General features: G+C 44.6%; 1 protein-coding gene across 4 annotated transcripts in view; it reads left to right on the forward strand.

The window, feature by feature from the left end:
- setd5 (SET domain containing 5) overlaps window positions 1–16,794 on the forward strand; it is a 31,322-nt gene extending 14,528 nt beyond the window's left edge. The window contains exons 4-25 of one of the 4 annotated variants that reach the window (XM_087840458.1): window positions 168–424; window positions 619–680; window positions 766–953; window positions 4,212–4,250; window positions 4,356–4,646; window positions 5,892–6,040; window positions 6,145–6,262; window positions 6,378–6,487; window positions 6,581–6,833; window positions 7,082–7,162; window positions 7,262–7,423; window positions 7,508–7,882; window positions 8,243–8,503; window positions 8,643–8,760; window positions 8,920–9,149; window positions 9,490–9,546; window positions 9,658–10,125; window positions 10,493–10,585; window positions 12,632–12,918; window positions 13,044–13,165; window positions 13,621–13,709; window positions 14,338–16,794. In XM_087840458.1, the coding sequence (XP_087696584.1) occupies window positions 168–424; window positions 619–680; window positions 766–953; window positions 4,212–4,250; window positions 4,356–4,646; window positions 5,892–6,040; window positions 6,145–6,262; window positions 6,378–6,487; window positions 6,581–6,833; window positions 7,082–7,162; window positions 7,262–7,423; window positions 7,508–7,882; window positions 8,243–8,503; window positions 8,643–8,760; window positions 8,920–9,149; window positions 9,490–9,546; window positions 9,658–10,125; window positions 10,493–10,585; window positions 12,632–12,918; window positions 13,044–13,165; window positions 13,621–13,709; window positions 14,338–14,898 (4,371 nt within the window). In that variant the 3' untranslated portion in view covers window positions 14,899–16,794. The remainder of the gene's footprint in view (window positions 1–167; window positions 425–618; window positions 681–765; window positions 954–4,211; window positions 4,251–4,355; window positions 4,647–5,891; window positions 6,041–6,144; window positions 6,263–6,377; window positions 6,488–6,580; window positions 6,834–7,081; window positions 7,163–7,261; window positions 7,424–7,507; window positions 7,883–8,242; window positions 8,504–8,642; window positions 8,761–8,919; window positions 9,150–9,489; window positions 9,547–9,657; window positions 10,126–10,492; window positions 10,586–12,631; window positions 12,919–13,043; window positions 13,166–13,620; window positions 13,710–14,337) is intronic. The other 3 variants (XM_087840459.1, XM_087840460.1, XM_087840461.1) reach the window with 3 other exon arrangements.
- The last annotated feature ends 820 nt before the right edge of the window (window positions 16,795–17,614 follow it).

The following is a 17,614-nucleotide window of genomic DNA, read 5'->3' on the forward strand; positions in this document are numbered from 1 at the left end:
AGTTTAGATGTATAAATATGAGTCCTGCTATTAGTCTTTTGCAACCACACACTACTTCTGGTATTAACAACTGAACTGTTTCACATACTTGGTTTTTTTTTTGCCCTCATTTTCATTCGTCTCCATTTTCCGTTTCCCTTTTTTGCCTGAACACCCGTTGTTTGAAGATGCAACAGTCTTCCGTTGTGTGTTGTCAGGATCACAACTATGGCGCGCCCCCTCCCCCAACCCCACCCGCCTCCCCGCTCTCTCAAACCATCATTCCCCGTATGGATCTCAACGGCGTGGTACGCAGCTCTCACTATCACGATACTGCTGAGGACAACTCGGCCGACAGCGACAGCTCCTCAGAGGAGGACGGGGCCTCCTGGTGTCACTGCAACCTGACGCCGGACGGCCTGCTCATCAAATGCGACAACTGCAGGTGAGACGTGTAAAAGCCCGTCTTGTCTCAATGCTGGAACATAGGTGTGTAGCACTTAACCTGTTTAATGGAAATAAGAGAAAATTATTATTTATTCAAATTCAGGCTGTGACAATAATACAACATGCGGTAAAAGCCTTTATCACATCACCCCCTTTAATTTTTTTGTCTGATTTGTTGCCTTTGTATCACAGGGGACTGGACAGAAGGAAAGGAGTAAAAGGCCAACACAGGAAAAAAACAGAAAATGTCTCAGGTATCACAGTTCACTTCATAAACTACAGTTTTCATCTCAGAGAAGGCGGTTTATCAACACCTGCTAATTTGCTCTTTTTTTGTAGCTGGAGAGAGTAGCGCAACAGAGAGTGGTGATGAAGAGGTGTCACCCTCCACCATCTCCTATACTGCCACCCAGCACACACCAACCAGCATCAAACTCACTGTCAACAGAGTCAAAAGGAGCAAATCCAAAAAGAGGAAGAAGAGCACAGAGAAGGCCCGTGGAGCACAGAAGGCCAAGAAGATTAAAGTGAGTAAAGCAGAGTGTGAGAAAATACAGTTTCCCACATACAGGTGACTGTTATTATTTCTACATCATCTTGTCATTGCACGTCCTGCATCTTACAATATTAAGTGCCTTGAGGTGACTGTGATTTGGTGCTATATAAATAAGATTTAATTGAATCAGTTAAAGTATTTTCAAATTTCTTCATTCTTCTTTTACAATTTTAGTTAATTTGATGCAAACTAGCTAGCCCACAGCTCTTCCCACAGGCTCATTACTAGGGATGGGTATCGTTTAGGTTTTATCCGATACCGGTGCCAAACCGGTACTTTTGAAACGGTGCTGGTGCTTAAACGGTGCTTAAAGAATGGAGAACACAAAATTGGTCCAAAAACCTCTCATGTTCAGCTGTTTTTTTTGTAAAAAGATAACAATGTTAGCCTTTTCTGCAGCTATGGGGCATATATGGTATCACTCTTGGCTGGAAGCAGTGCTTAATCAATGGAAAAAACACAAACTTTGTCCAAAAACCTCCCATGTTTAACTGTTTTCCACTTTTTCTTTGGTCATTTTAGCCTTTTTGTCCAGGGTGAAGGGAGCATCTGCCATCAAACAAGAAGACAGCCGCATGTAGCTATGATGATGTTTGCTAGTTCACCTTACATGCATTAATGTAATAACGTGGTTAGCCTACTCAACGTACAGTGGGGCAAAAAAGTATTTAGTCAGCCACCGATTGTGCAAGTTCCCCCACTTAAAATGATGACAGAAGTCAGTAATTTGCACCAGAGGTACACTTCAACTGTGAGAGACAGAATGTGAAAAAAAAATCCATGAATTCACATGGTAGGATTTGTAAAGAATTTATTCGTAAATCAGGGTGGAAAATAAGTATTTGGTCACCTCAAACAAGGAAAATCCCTGGCTCTCACAAACCTGTAACGTCTTCTGTAAGAAGCTTTTCTGTCCCCCACTCGTTACCTGTATGAATGGCACCTGTTTGACCTCATCATCTGTATAAAAGACACCTGTCCACAGCCTCAACCAGTCAGACTCCAAACTCCACCATGGCCAAGACCAAAGAGCTTTCGAAGGACACCAGGAAAAGAATTGTAGACCTGCACCAGACTGGGAAGAGTGAATTTACAATAGGCAAGCAGCTTGGTGTGAAAAAATCAACTGTGGGAGCAATCATCAGAAAATGGAAGACATACAAGACCACTGATAATCTCCCTCGATCTGGGGCTCCACGCAAGATCTCATCCCGTGGGGTCAAAATGATCATGAGAACGGTGAGCAAAGATCCCAGAACCACACGGGGGGACCTGGTGAATGACCTGCAGAGAGCTGGGACCAAAGTAACAAAGGTCACCATCAGTAACACACTACAACGGCAGGGAATCAAATCCCGCAGTGCCAGACGTGTTCCGCTGCTGAAGCCAGTGCATGTCCAGGCCCGTCTGAAGTTTGCCAGAGAGCACATGGATGATACAGCAGAGGATTGGGAGAATGTCATGTGGTCAGATGAAACCAAAGTAGAACTTTTTGGTATAAACTCAACTCGTCGTGTTTGGAGGAAGAAGAATACTGAGTTGCATCCCAAGAACACCATACCTACTGTGAAGCATGGGGGTGGAAACATCATGCTATGGGGCTGTTTTTCTGCCAAGGGGACAGGACGACTGATCCGTGTTAAGGACAGAATGAATGGGGCCAAGTATCGTGAGATTTTGAGCCAAAACCTCCTTCCATCAGTGAGAACTTTGAAGATGAAACGAGGCTGGGTCTTCCAACATGACAATGATCCAAAACACACCGCCCGGGCAACAAAGGAGTGGCTCCGTAAGAAGCATTTGAAAGTCCTGGAGTGGCCTAGCCAGTCTCCAGACCTCAACCCCATAGAAAATCTGTGGCGGGAGTTGAAAGTCCGTGTTGCTCGGCGACAGCCCCAAAACATCACTGCTCTTGAGAAGATCTGCATGGAGGAATGGGCCAAAATACCAGCTACTGTGTGTGCAAACCTGGTAAAGACCTATAGTAAACGTTTGACCTCTGTTATTGCCAACAAAGGTTATGTTACAAAGTATTGAGTTGTATTTTTGTTATTGACCAAATACTTATTTTCCACCCTGATTTACGAATAAATTTTTTACAAATCCTACCATGTGAATTCATGGATTTTTTTTTTTTTCACATTCTGTCTCTCACAGTTGAAGTGTACCTCTGGTGCAAATTACTGACCTCTGTCATCATTTTAAGTGGGGGAACTTGCACAATCGGTGGCTGACTAAATACTTTTTTGCCCCACTGTAAATTACACACGAACAACATTAAGCTACTCACGCAGAGAAGAACGGCTGCTGCTGCATCATCATCCTCATCATTTCTGCTACACTGGCAGGGCTAGGGGCCAGGACTCTCCTCTTCGGGTTTTTGGGGGATGTTGCTAACTCCAGGTCCGATAACAGGCACCACACCCGCAGTAGATGTGCTCGGTGTGAGGTCTCGCAGCAAGCTATGAAATACTGTGGATTTCTCGGCTTAAAAAAAAACCCCGCTATGCGTCGCCAGGTGTTTCATCAGATTTGAGGTGTTACCTCCTTTGACAGTATCACAGTATCAGCTTAAAGCACTTGTTGCAGGCTGCTGAGTTTGCATCTTTTGCTGTGAAGTACAGCCAGACTTTGACCGCTTCGCCTTGGGCGTTTTTAATCTGTAGCTCTGCTCTAAAAGAACGTACGTACCTGGGCCCGCCTACTATCCTTGGAAACGTAAAACGATCGGCTAGAATCTAAAGTGTATCACAGCTCAGGAAAATAAAGCACCGAAATGTGCGCTGCTTTTCGGTCTGGTTACTACCGTTTATGTCAGAACCGGTGCCATCATGGCACCGGATACCGGTACCCATCCCTACTCATTACATTACTTTTGTGGTTCCCGATGCCAGTCGGCTGCTCTCCGGGAGATCCTCCTGTCCTATAAACTTCAACTCATTGTTGATTGTTCTTGAAATTGGGCGTATATTAACTGAATGCAATGCTAGCAGGTGGGGCAGATTCAGCTATTCTTAATGTATTTTAATGTTTCATCTAAGAAAATCATCTTTTATGCACACAATACATGCATGGACACACAAACCCTCTCTGCCTCATAAGATTACATTGTGTAAGATCCACAATGGAGTTTGTTTTGTTTTTTTCTTGTACTGATATATTGACCCCAGCTCAGTTTTTATGATAAAATCTCCATCTCTTTAAATTGGTTTATTTTTCTTTCTTTTAGGCTTTCAGAGAGGGTTCTAGGAAGTCTATGAGGATGAAGGTAAGATTAGACCGTTCTAGACAACAGAGCCCATTAAGAAAAAAAATCCTCTCTGTGCATCTCACAGACTCTTAGACAGTTCTCTTGATCATGACTTTTGCACAGAACTCTACCACAGAGGCTAGTGTGTTGGATGAGAACACAGAAGAGGGATGGGAGAGCAGGATCCGCCAGTGGACAGACCAGTATGAGGAGGCTCTTGCCAACCAGTACAGCGCAGATGTGCAGACACTGCTCCAGCTTCACCGATCAACCAGTACCACCATCTCAAAGGGCGAAAGTGGTGCCACGACACCTGCTTCAACCACACAGATGCATGCCTCAATGGATTCTATGGACACCATCAACCGCACTGAGCTGACCTGTAACAACACGGTTTTGGGCTCACAGATGCAGGTCAGTCATAGATTTTAAAAAATGTTGAAGAACATCCCAGTCTGTATGATAAGTGACTTAGTTGTGCCATTGTGTCTGCATTACTGGTTTTAATGGAATCTGCTGGCTAGGGATGAGAATTAATAAGAATTGAGCAATTCTGATTCCATTATCGATCGATCACTTATCGATTCGATTCCTTGCTCCAATTTGAGAATCATCATCTCTGAGCAGTATATCAAAGATATTACATTCATGCAAATGAATTTGTGCATGTTGGATGTTTTTCCCGTCTTTGTTGTGATCAGTGTTGGGGCTGTTACTCAAAAGTAAAGTTAAAAAGTTATTACACAGAATACTTTCTTAAAAGTAATGCAGTACGTTTCTTAATTACACCCAGGAGAAAGACATTCGATATACTGCTCACGTTAGTTTCATCTTACTCTGTAAAATGACCTCAAAGACACTGTCTCATAATTACAATTAACAATATAAACCTGAGGCTACAGCCCCACAACAACACAAATCCCTATCCTAATGAGGACACAGGATCTTTCTTAGTAGTTAGGTATGGACACAAAGCAAAGATGAAAACCACAACAAAGAGACTTTAAAGCATTTGCCACGGTCGTTCTACTGTAGCAGTCTCCACTCAACCAATGTGCTCTCATCCTTTTTATGTCATAAAAGTAATATCCACATCCACGCTGTAGACTGCACCACTATTTTCCTCCTGTGACACACAAACTGAAATCAGCTGATCGTAGCACGAGTGCGAGAACCCATAACCAAACTAACGATTCCCAGGAATTGGACGACTGGGAACTGGTTCTCTACAAAAACCAGTTCTCGATTCCCGTCCCTACTGCTGGCTGCTTGCTAAGATCCAATCGCAATTCTGTTTTCAAAGAACCCAGTGATATTAATTTTATCCTCTGATCTTTTCTGATTGACAGTTAAAAATGATCCTTTGTTATACTGACCCTCTGTGCAGTCTTCACTTCATCCGCTATCTAATAGCCCATTTTAGTTCCTCCCCCCTTCCAGGAAACTTTATTCTGATTGGCTGTTTCTTGCAAGGAAAAGGATTGAACAGGAGCCGCTCTCTGAGATTAAGGCCAACCCCTCTGAGTGCAGTCTGTGTCCAAGAGTCCAAGATTTTGGTTTATAGTTTTTACTTTATACCCTATGTACTTATGAAAGAAGATAAGGAAAAAGTCTAATATTTTTAATGTTTGCCTGTCTCTTTAAAAAATAACTTTATAGCTTCAGCTTGGCCGAGTAACACGGGTGCAGAAACACAGGAAGATACTCCGAGCAGCAAAGAACCTGGAGCCGGACACACTCATTATTGAATACCGGGGAAAGGTCATGCTCAAACAACAATTTGAAGTCAATGGGCACTTCTTCAAAAAGTAATTGTTAATGAAAATACTAAACTACAAAATATGTAATCGGAATTTTGTCTGAATATGTTGTTTCACCTGTGAACAGCTTTTCACTCTATTTTTCTTTCTAGACCATACCCTTTCGTGCTGTTCTACTCAAAATTTAACGATGTAGAGATGTGCGTTGATGCCAGGACTTTCGGAAATGACGCCCGCTTCATCAGGAGGTCTTGTACACCCAATGCCGAGGTCAGCTGTTAAGCATTTTGAACAATAAATCTAAATGCTTGCTAGTTAGCAACGTTTGACGTTTTCAGTTAATTCTTGCAGCTAAAACAACCCATAAGCTTGCTTTCTACCACAGGTCCGGCATATGATCGCTGAGGGCATGATCCATCTGTGCATCTATGCTGTCAGGCAAATCACAAAAGACGCTGAGGTCACCATTGGATTTGACTACGAGTTCAATAGCTGGTCAGTTGCTGTCCTCTCCGCCGTTCTCCTTTCTTTTAATCGGCAGTTTCTGTTTTCTTATTGTTTTTTTGTTTTTTTTTAACAAAATAACAGTAATTACAAAGTGGACTGTGCCTGCCATAAAAGCAACCAAAACTGCCCAGTGCAGAAGCACAACCTGAGCCCTAGGGATAACTTGGTGAGTCCCCCTTCCCTGCCGCCTCCTTCCCCTTTGATTGGTGCCGAGACACGAAGGAGAAAAGCCCGAAGGAAAGAGCTGGAGGGCAGTCGAGCTGCTGATGGAAACCAGATGCTGGAGCAGCAGCAACAGGACACCAGCGATCTACAGGGGACCAGTGACACAGAGGTGTGTGTGTGCGCACAGGTGCGCGTGGTTAGATTTGATTTTCCAAATAATCGTGTTCAGCGTCGAGGTTGGGCAGCAATAAGAGTTCTACATTAGCTTTAGATTAAAAATCGCCACATCTATAAACACTGCGTTAATACATTTTTGTAAAGTGCAGGCTTGCGGTTTTTTAGAAGTCGTTAAATGATTCAATTTGTTGCTTGTCAGGTAAGGTCATTACCTCATGTGATGCTTGTCTGTGCAATTAGGAGAGACTGACAGATGAAGTTAAGGTGGAAGAGGGGGACGAAGGAGAAGTTGATGAAAATGGGGTCATCTCCAATAAAAAAGTAAGTCACATTGCATTTCATGATTTAAGTTGTCCACTCTCGGTAATTCAAAAAAAGATAGATTGTCACATAACACTGACTTACATCTCTGCCACATAGTCTCTGAACATCCTCGAAAGGAGGAGGAGAAGAATAGGAGGAGCTGAAGTCAAGGAGGAGGGTTTAGAAACTGAGGATGGGGCAGGAAACCCCACAGGGAACTCCTCCATCCCCCAACACACTGGAGTTGGGATCAGCACGCGACGCACCACCTATGTTGTGGTCAGTCACGAAGAAACATTTCAGATTTCTAATTTCTCTTGTGTTCTATATTGAGCCAGTTTAATCATTGCATTTATTTTGCAGGAAGCACCATCTATTGAAGAAAAACCCTCCCTCCCCATCCCGCCTGCCCCTGTTGCTCCCCCTAAACCCATAAAACCCACCAAGCCTCGTCCTAAGAGTCGAATATCTCGCTACCGCTCAAGCTCATCCCAGCGTGCCCGACGGCAACGCCAAGCCCTCGCCCAACAAGCTGCAGCAGCTGCAGCAGCAGCGAGGGCAACAACACCAACATCAGCAGATCAGGGTGCTGCTGTGGACGAGGAGGGAAGTCAGGGTGCATACGGTGCTGAACACAGCCACGGGGAGAACAGCCTGGGCGGTCCTCTTGTAGATGGAGATGGCCAAGGCCTTAACTGCATGAACAGAGGCAATCTGCGGTACCCCAAGACCAAGAAGGTAAGACTTTCTACATATACTAGAAGTGATACAGTGGAACCCCGACTTACGAAAGTCTAAGCACCCATCGCGCCTTTTGAGTAACCGATAGGCTATAGGCTAATTGCTAACTGCAACAACAATACGTCGTTCAAGTGGAACAGCGAAGTGCAAGTACGAAAGCCAAGGGGGTTGTCACATGATTCAGAGCCAGCGGATTTTGTTACGCGGGCATTTTGCTGTAACACGGGCAGAAATATTGCCGTTCAGTGCCTTCGTAACTTGAATTTTTCGTTAAATGGGGTATTCGTACGTCGGGGTTCCACTGTACCCTTTACCTTCTATGAACTGTGCAAATGTAACTTTCCATTTTCTTCTCAGTACCTGGTGACAGAATGGCTAAACGACAAAATTCCTGGAGGAGAGAGAATCCACCAGGAGGTGCCTGTTGAGCGCCCACTGCGGATAACCACTGACCCCACAGTTCTAGCCACCACGCTGAACATGCTTCCAGGTCTCTCTCAGTCATCACTCATCTGCACCACACCCAGACACTACATCCGCTTCGGTTCCCCGTTCAACCCCGAGAGACGCCGGCCTCGTCCGCTCCAAATGGATGGCACTTACGGCTGCTACAAAAAGGTAAACGTGGAAAACGGTGTTTGTGGGATGGGTGGGTGTGTATCCCACACACACATTTGATGTTTCACATTTGGTGGCAAAACAAGTGTGTTCTTGTCTGTTTTCTCATAAACCCTTTGTTGTGGTCGTCTTTATGCAGAGATGGATCAAACAGGTGGAAGATGAGAGCTGCTCGGCCAGTGTGGAGGATGGCACAGAGTCCACCTCCTCCCAGCAAAGCACCAGTAGCAGATCCACACCGAACCCCCTGTCCAGTGGTAATTGCTTCCACACCTCCATCTAAGAAAGCACCAAAGCTAGCAGATCAGTGAAGCATGATTCAGAACTCGTTTGTTTGTAACTGCAAATATAAATAACTGTGGTCCTAGGCTACTTAACGCTCTTGTGTTGTTTTTGTCGTGTTTTTTAAATCACAGAAGTCACTGCACCTTTTAAAAAGCGTCGCTCCAAGTATATTACAGAAATAACACCAGCACCCTCGGACCACCTGCTTCGCCCGCTATCACCCATCACCCCTCCGCTTCCAGAGGACTCCCTCCACCCACTGCTCCAGACTCCCTGTGGCTCCCTGCTGCCCAACGGTCTGGCCTATTCACCTCTGCCCTCGCTGCCTGCCAGCCGCTGCAACACGCCGTTGCAGTTTGAAGTAAGGGCATAAATATCCACAGTTTTCTGACGCCTGAGCTTATTTACTATCAAAGTCCAGGGAAATCCAACAGGCCACAAAGGAGGGTTTAGTGATGTACAAATTTCTGTCACTCCAAGGGAGCTGCACTCCGCTCAGCTGACTCATCTGTGTCAGGACCTGTTGCAACAACCTCACATTACCTCACTTAGTTGTTCAGTCTTGTTGCACAGCAGCAAACTCTAGAAGGGCTGTGTGTAAGCGCCCCTAAACATCTCAATCTCTTGGTTTTGAACAGATTGCAAGACTTCAGGAAAAGACACGCTTGGTTTGACTCTAATAGACTTTGTTTTGTCTCTAGAACATATCATCCCCTGAGGCGTCTCCTGTCCATCGTCCCGAGTCCATATCCCCTGAGGTACATTTCTTCTCACGTATCATGGCACTGATAAAGGAAATGGCTTTACTGTTGACATAACGATGACGTTTATTTATTTGTTCTTCCCGTTTCCTCCGTCCTGTCCTTCAGCCATGTCTTCAGACAGACTTCGATGCCTCTCGGCTGCAGTTCCCAGACCTGTCACTCCCCTCCAACATGGAGAGCCCTGTTGCCATGACCTCGGATGATTTTTCCCAATCTGGAGCAGGCCAAGATTCGCAGGGCCCATCTTCTGTAGGGACCAGTTCCCTAAACCCACTGTCAGACATAAACCCCCAAAACAGGGAGCAGGCCTTCAGGACAGAGTTCAACCTCATATATACCTGCTCTCCCCTCAACGCCAACCTGGGCAACCCGACAGCCACCGACCGACGCCTCTCCCAGTCAGAAGGGGGATTCTCACCTGCAGATTCCTTCCACGGTTCGATAAGCGGCCAGGGCCTGTTTGGAGAAGTGGGCCCCGGGTCCATGTCACCGTTTGGAGAGCCCCATTTTGGAGGAGGCTACCCTGACAATGGCACACCACCTCACACCAGCAATCCACCACAAAAAAAGAAGGCAAGTTCCCCAATTCTTAATGATACACGGAAAAGATGTTTGAGGTAACTTTGCAGGTAAAGTTACTTCTCAGACACAAATAACTTGTGTGAAACACAAACTGAAAAGCCAGAACTCATGATGTGCTTTTCCCCTTGCTCTGTTTGCCCATTAACTTTGTCTTAAATCTGTTTGGTCCCCTGTGTCCGGTATTCAAAACCAAACATCGCAGGGATTTAGAAGCTGACCTCTTATTTGTATCTGAAATGATTTCCAGTCTGTAGATTTTACCCTTCCTCCTTTTTCCTTTACTCTCCTCCTCTTGCTCCTCCTCGTTGCTCCTTGACACTCTTTGCCAAGTCTCTCTTCCACTTTTCTTCCAAGGCAGAGGGCCAACCAGCATACCATTAGTCTGCTGACAGGGAAGCCAGATTACCAGGCAATAGCTGTAAGAAGTGAATACAAGCCAGTACAAAATATGGTGAATATTCTCCCTACAACTACATCTTTAGAAGTGTGCATGTAAATATTGTTTCTTTGCATCTGCATACAACACCCACGCCATGCTCCAGCAGCTCTGCCCTCTCCCCTTCTCCAAAACCTACATCGAATTATGATTCTGTAGTTTCCAGAAAGAGTTATTTTGCCATTTCAGTCAAGCTCATTGAAGTGTGTAAGGTTCATCCATTGCCTTCAACACAAGAGACAAATCCCACAAATTGTTATGATGGTGTCGGGTGTGCTCATGCTCCATCTCATCTATGGCTCTTTCCAAACTGGGACTTGTGGTTTATCCACATCCACTGTAAGAGGGGCTAAATTTGTCAAAGTGGTTTACAGCAACCCTCCCCCCCAAAAATGAAAACAGACAGTATCACGTGGCACCAGAAGAGGGGCGTAGCATGCATAGATTAACATTCATTAATCTGATTGATAATTGTTCTGAAGCTGCTTGGAAAAACTTAAGTAAAGCAGCAATTGCTCCTCAGACTGCCAGTAACATGTACTTCCTTACTGCCTTAACGAAAAATCTGTGCCTTAGTCGTGTTGTAATCTCAAACCCCTCTGAAACCCTACGCTGTAATCTGATGTGCGCCTCCCTGGAAATATAACTGTTGTGGTGACACAACCCTCAGCTATTGTGATCGGCCTGTTTAGTACCATCGATTCCTGCTGTGCATTTCCGAGTACTTTTCAGCTGCAGGGTTTGAATTCATCTGTTAGAAAATAACAATCACGACCAGAGAGAAAGTCCCAGCATTTTATTGGTTTCTACCAGCTGGCACTGCAGCAAAACAAAACACTAGAAAACGAGCACAAGGTAATTAATCCATATGGATAAAGGGTGTTAGCAACTTATGTAGGTTAAGTCATATGCTATAGAACAGGAGTAGGCAACTCCAGGCCTCGAGTGCTGGTGTCCTGCAGGTTTTAGATATCACCCTGGGTCAACACACCTGAATTGAATGATTATGTCAATACCAGGCCTCTGGAGAACTCCCAGACATGTTAAGGAGGTCATTTAGCCATTTAAATCAGCTGTGGACACAGCAGCAAGGACAAATCTACAACCTGCAGGACACGGCACTCGAGGCCTGGGGTTGCCTACCCCTGCTCTAGAGAGACTGACCACAGCCTTCAGTCAGCCACGTTGACTTGTTTACTCTTCAATCTAAGTTTCGTTTAAGGTTGTTAAAATCAAAATCAACAGAAGCATAAAAAACATCTTATAATTAACTGCGCTCGGCATTTAAACATCTTTCATGCTCTTTTAATAGGCGACCATTTGTAGACCTTATTGGGGGGTAACTGATAGCTTTTGGTGCTCTGTGGTAACTTGATCCTGACATCTGGTCCCTCTGACAGTACAGCCTTGTAGCTTACCTCACATGTGATGTTAAACTGGTTGAAAGATTCAGGCAGGAGCCATCCATGTCAGTCATATATATATTTATATTATATATATAAATATAAATAAAAAAACATAGATGTGTGCGTGTGTGGTCATGCCACTCCCCTGCCTCTTTCATAACCCTCTGTCTGTTCTTTTGTGTCATGATGACATTAAGCTGGGATGAGCATTCTCATTGTAAACAGTGCAGGTGTGTGTATGTGTCGTGTGTGTGCTCGAACCTTCTGTGGATATGTTTCCGTAGTTATTGTTTCAGCGTGATTGCATCATGGTGTGGTGCATTTAAAGTTGCTTGCTCCTCTGTCGAAGCTTATGTACTAACACTGCATTGACAACGCAACAGTACGTTGTGTTTGAGTCTCTCGTGACTACGACTCTGTTCGTGGAAGAACAACAGATGTTGCTCTCTGCTGGTGAAGGTGTTTCTCTAAAAACTCTTTAATAGTAATTACAGTTTTCAGGTGAGTCCTCTCTAGCGTGGTGCATGCGGTCTGCCTGTCACTCAGTGCAGTCTTGGTGAATGGTGTGATTGAGCGAGCAGCCTGGCATAAGTGAGTCCATCAGTTGCTCAGCAGCAGGGTTTGAACAGACTCCCTCTTCCCTCTGCTGCTGTAGGTGTCTTTGCTGGAATACCGCAAGAGGAAGCAGGGCAGCGGTCGTGACTCGGAGCCAGCCAGCAGCAGCTCCTCTCTGGGTGGCACTTCCATACAGCCTGCCTCCCACTACAACAAGGAGTCCCATCATCCTCATAACCATCAGCAGATGCCGCTTCCAGCATCTCCACACAGCACCTTCTCATCCTCAGCACACTCCACCTCAGTCCCACACGTAGAGGAAGTCAGTCCTCCGGAGCAGCAGGGCTTGTCAGTGCAGTCCAGACGCCAGGACAGCAACAACCAGTGGTGAGAAGTCCTTTTAAAGATGACTCACTTTCAGTACATGTTCGGCTTTGTTAATTGCAATAATTCAGAGCCTAGCAGATAAATAAATAAATGAATGCAGATCTAACAGTTGTCTGTTTTCCAAGGATGGTCCCCACTACTGTTGAGCGTCTGAGGGAAGGCCAGGGGGTTCTAGAGCGAGTGCTGAGAAGCTTCAAGGTGGACCGGAGTTACAAGAGGAGTGAAGGCTCCATAGAGAAGGAATCTGGTATGAATGCATTCGAAACGTCACAACAACAAGAATATATTGTTAGACTTTATAGACAGCCTAGTATAAAGCAGTATTTTAGGGATGGCTATTTTAAGGAAAATTAGTGTTCACTGTTTTTTAAAGGACACCCAAAGAATATAGTAATCGTCATCTTTGGCGTCTTTATTTCTTTGTACAGTAGGAGATGATCCCATAGCACCTCTAACAGCTAAAACCTGGTGGTAGCATGTTCTTTTATTTTATAGTAGTTGGTAAATGACTTTGGCTTTGGCAGTCCCTTACATCCTGCTGTGTGCCACTCTAAAGCAAAAGCAAATCTATAGTTTAATACAACAAATGGTCACAAGCAATTTGATTCATTTATATTTTAATAACTGTTGAAATATCTGTGTATGCTCTTTAATTTTGCTCTTTTCTCAGTGGTGAAATTGGTTTTCCTGTTTTGTTTTCAGATGTAGATCGATATGAGATGCAGGCAGCGTCCATGGCTCCTTCCACGAAGAGTCCACACAGATACAGCCCCTCTGTTTACTCTCACCAGGTAGCTGGTCCACATCACTTTGAACTTGCTGTCCGTGTTTTGCGTTACTTGTAAATTAAGTTCAGTATTCAACAATGACTTCTGTTCTCCAACCGTTATGAAGGAGATGATCAAAAACAATTAGTCCGCTGAATTCATTTGTCCTATTAAATTCAGCGCTTCCATTTTCTTTAGAGGTGCAGTCATCCCTCTATACAAGTATGTTTTTCAACAAGATACGATAATAGAGATCAGATGGCCTTTATTAGTCCCACACGTAGGGAATTTGTTGTGTCGCTGCAGAAAGTGGGCAGCGTGAAGTTACAGCAGCAAAGTTTAAGAGAAACAGTGGAACAGGATAAGAGATCGTTGTAGAAGTAATAGTCAAGGTTTCGATATTTGACCCTGTGTAGCATCACTTCAGGCGTGTCGGCCTTGAAAGATGAATACAGTACCTGAGACGAGACTTGAGGGAAAAAAACTGCTCAAACTTGCTTCATTTTAAGAGCGGCTCCCCTCTTAAAATAAAAAAGGGAGTTGTGTTTTTGTTTTTCCCTCCCCCCTCTTCTCTGAAAAACAAATTAAACATCTAGAGCTGGAAATGAGCTGAAGTGTCACACAGTGTGCCTATGTGTGTACTTGTGTGCAGGCCACAGAGAGTCACAGACAGACTGACAGCCCGATGTTCCTCCAGCAGACCTCCAGCTCGCCATTCCGGTGTTCCTACAGCCCGTCATCAGGCCAGAACGTCTACCAGCGCCTCTCCTCTTCCCACCAAGGACACGCCCAGGACCACCCCCCAGCCTCATACTCAAGTCCCACCCCCACTTCCTCAACAGACTCCAGGCCAGCGACAGGCTCGCTTCACCAGCAGAGTGGTAGCAGTAGCGCGGACGGAGGCTACAGCAGCAGCCACTTAAAAGCCAGCCTTTTGAACAGCAGCGGCCTGGTGGGGGCTCCTACCCCAGGATCCCGGGTCCATGGGCAGACTAAAACAGACTCTGGTGCGCAGGCCTCCAAAGGGAGTCAGCATCAGGCACCTCGCAGCCTGAAGTCAGGCAGCCCAGGTCAGGCAGTGCTGCAGGCTAGCCCCAGACTGCTGTCGGCCTCCGGACCGACACACTACCCCCAGCGAGGGACGAACCTCAGTCAGTTCCAGCACTCTTCCCTCCAGGGATCCGGAGTAAGGACACAGTCAGGAAGCTTTTAGGACCTTGTTTGTGTGTGTGTGTTTGTGTGTGTGCGCGCGAGTGTGAGCTGTGCATCTCCTCAACCCCTGAGGCTGCAGTACAACAGGGATCAGGAGTTTGGGGAGGGCAAATGTACAGACCTAAGAAGAACAAGGACTTGTTTGAGAATTTGTCCCATATTATTTTTTGTCTTTTCTTTTCTTTCTTTTCAGAAGAATAAAAAATAATTAGCACATCCTGCACAAAGATGAATCATTGACTTTGGACATTATTAGCGAATCAGAGGGAAAAGTGATTCGGACGACACGTTCAGAGAAAAAGAAAAACAAAGAAATCATATGTAAGTTGAAATTGTTCCTCGAGAGGCTCGATAATGTCAGAAATGAAAACCTTCCACACAAATGTCTGTACAAAGTTCTACCACACCTGTGGTCACTGTGGTATCCAGGTTGGAGAAATGCTGAAATGCATATGTAACTAAAAGCAAGAGTTATAGTTTAAATTGTTTGTTTTGGTTGAGGTTACCTGATTCGGCGAGTGGCCGAGTCTGTGCTGCAGTAATTGTTTCATTTGGTAAGGGGGGAAGACGACCTGTTAATCATCCGTTATATAGATGCATTAGAGAGACGGGGAGTTTGAGCTCTCCCTGAAAACTAGGATCATTCCATAGAAATACCAGCTTCCGTTTTCTCAAACATGAAACCAGCCCATTTCCCCCCAGCGACCCAGCCTTGGTGTTATCTTCTGTTCTCTCACCTCACTGGACTGTTTTGGTTTCACTTTAGGACTGCTCTGATATTATACTTGAGAAATACAGCTCTTTGATTCATGGTGCTGCATGTTTTGTTTTGTTTGTATTTGTTATAAGTTTATAATCCAGTTATGTTCCACCCCACAAGGCTGCATTCATCGTTTTTGTTCTCCAAATCTACACACTCATGCAGGAAAAAGAAGTTTATTAGTGGGGCTATATTTCTAAGCCAAGCTGTTGGGTTTTCATATTGCAGAGTTTGTTTGTTTTTCCTCTTGTCTGACCAATCGTTGCATTCCGTGTGACGCTGAGGGGAATCAGGGGCGAGGATCTCCGAGGGAGGTGAAAAAAAAGCTGCTATCCTCTCCTGTTGGAGCTGCTTCCCTTTCCACAGAATGCTGTATTTTGTTTGAATTTTTTCCCTTTTAATTACCAACACATACTGACTTGTGAAGAAAGCGACGGTCCCCCGTCGGCCGCAGCAGGACCTAAGACTAATGTCAAGGCGACAAGGGTGGCCGCCTGCTCCCTCACGTTTTCATTTAGGACCGGATGTGGGGGGGAATGGCCGCGTTTGCGTGGACGACTTCAAGGACCGAGGGGACCAGTTGTGCAACTGGACACCATCACACACCCACCACTACAACTCACCACCCTCTCCCCTCACTAACACACAGGAGGGTACTCATTTTACATGAATGTTTGACAGATATGGAAAAAAATAAAAGTTGTGACCCAAAATTAACCAGCACCTTAAACTGAAAGAGATACGACCTAAAAAACACAATAGGACATTATGTATGATTATGTGTACTTGTATAGAAAGAAATGTGATATAGACTTGTATGGAGAAAATATCGTACACTGAATTTACCGCATGATCTTTGTTTGTAGGGTCTGAGTGACCACCTTTTGTCAGATGGATGGAAGCGAATCATTGGGTCTGTTCTGGGGTTCCTCCAAAAACCAGGCGCTGCGTTTTTTTCTGTTGTTTTTGTAAAGATCCTTCTGTTGGTTTGCTTTTATTTTTACACAGATCATAGTAGTAACTATTTCAATTGTTCTCCTCCAGAAGATTTAAAAAGCAAGAGATGTAATGCATTTTGATAATAAAACAATCATGATGGTAATGTATTTTGAAAACTACCATTGTGATGGCATCTGAGGGAGACTTCTTGTGTGATTTGCACCTGTCGAGCTGTCTGAATGGGATTTACATCGTTGGGGCTTGTACGATAGTTAAAAATGGTCAGTTTGCTGCAGTATTATTGAAAACATTGCAGTCTTGTTTCAGCTAGCAAAACGTCTTCATCTCCATTAACAGGGTTGCTTCTCTTTCAGTTAATAGTTATCAAATGTCAGTGCAACATAATCACTTTGCTTAACCTGCAAGGATTTCTCTGGCTAGAAGAGTGTTAATTTGCATATGAAAGTTTCCGAATTTATACGAAAAAGCGCTATTAGACAAATATAAATACAGAAGGGTTGATACAGCCTTTCAAAGAAAAACTCTGTTACATGCGCTTTATTTTTTAAAGGTGGTGATGCATTGAACCAGTTGAAGGTTAGAGCATACTCATGGAAATGAGTGTCAGTGGCTGATGGTGGTTTGGTTCATGCACTGGCCTGTGGAGTTGGATGGGATAGTTTTCTGTATATGCTCAACTATTAAGAACTATTATGCAGCTTAAAGGTTTAAATGTACTTTTACAGAGTTTTCTTAACTGCATCAGTGTTTCTCAGTGCCGTCTCTCTCCACTAGAGAGCAGCATTGAGCTGCAGACAAACGACCCAAGTGAAAGTCAGCTTCTCCATTGTCACTCTGATTGATCTGATAGATACTCGAGCTGTGTTTGATCATATGTTCAGTCTCAAAAGTTAAGCTTGCCCATGGAGCTGTTAAATACAGTTATTTAGGGTCTTTGCCTTACAATATAAAGCGTTTGAGGCACCTCTTGTTCTGATTTATCACTACATTAATAAAA

The sequence above is a fragment of the Neolamprologus brichardi genome, chromosome 5 (genome assembly GCF_056152115.1).
Source record: "Neolamprologus brichardi isolate AB-2024 chromosome 5, ASM5615211v1, whole genome shotgun sequence".
In the NCBI taxonomy this organism is placed as follows: domain Eukaryota; kingdom Metazoa; phylum Chordata; class Actinopteri; order Cichliformes; family Cichlidae; genus Neolamprologus; species Neolamprologus brichardi.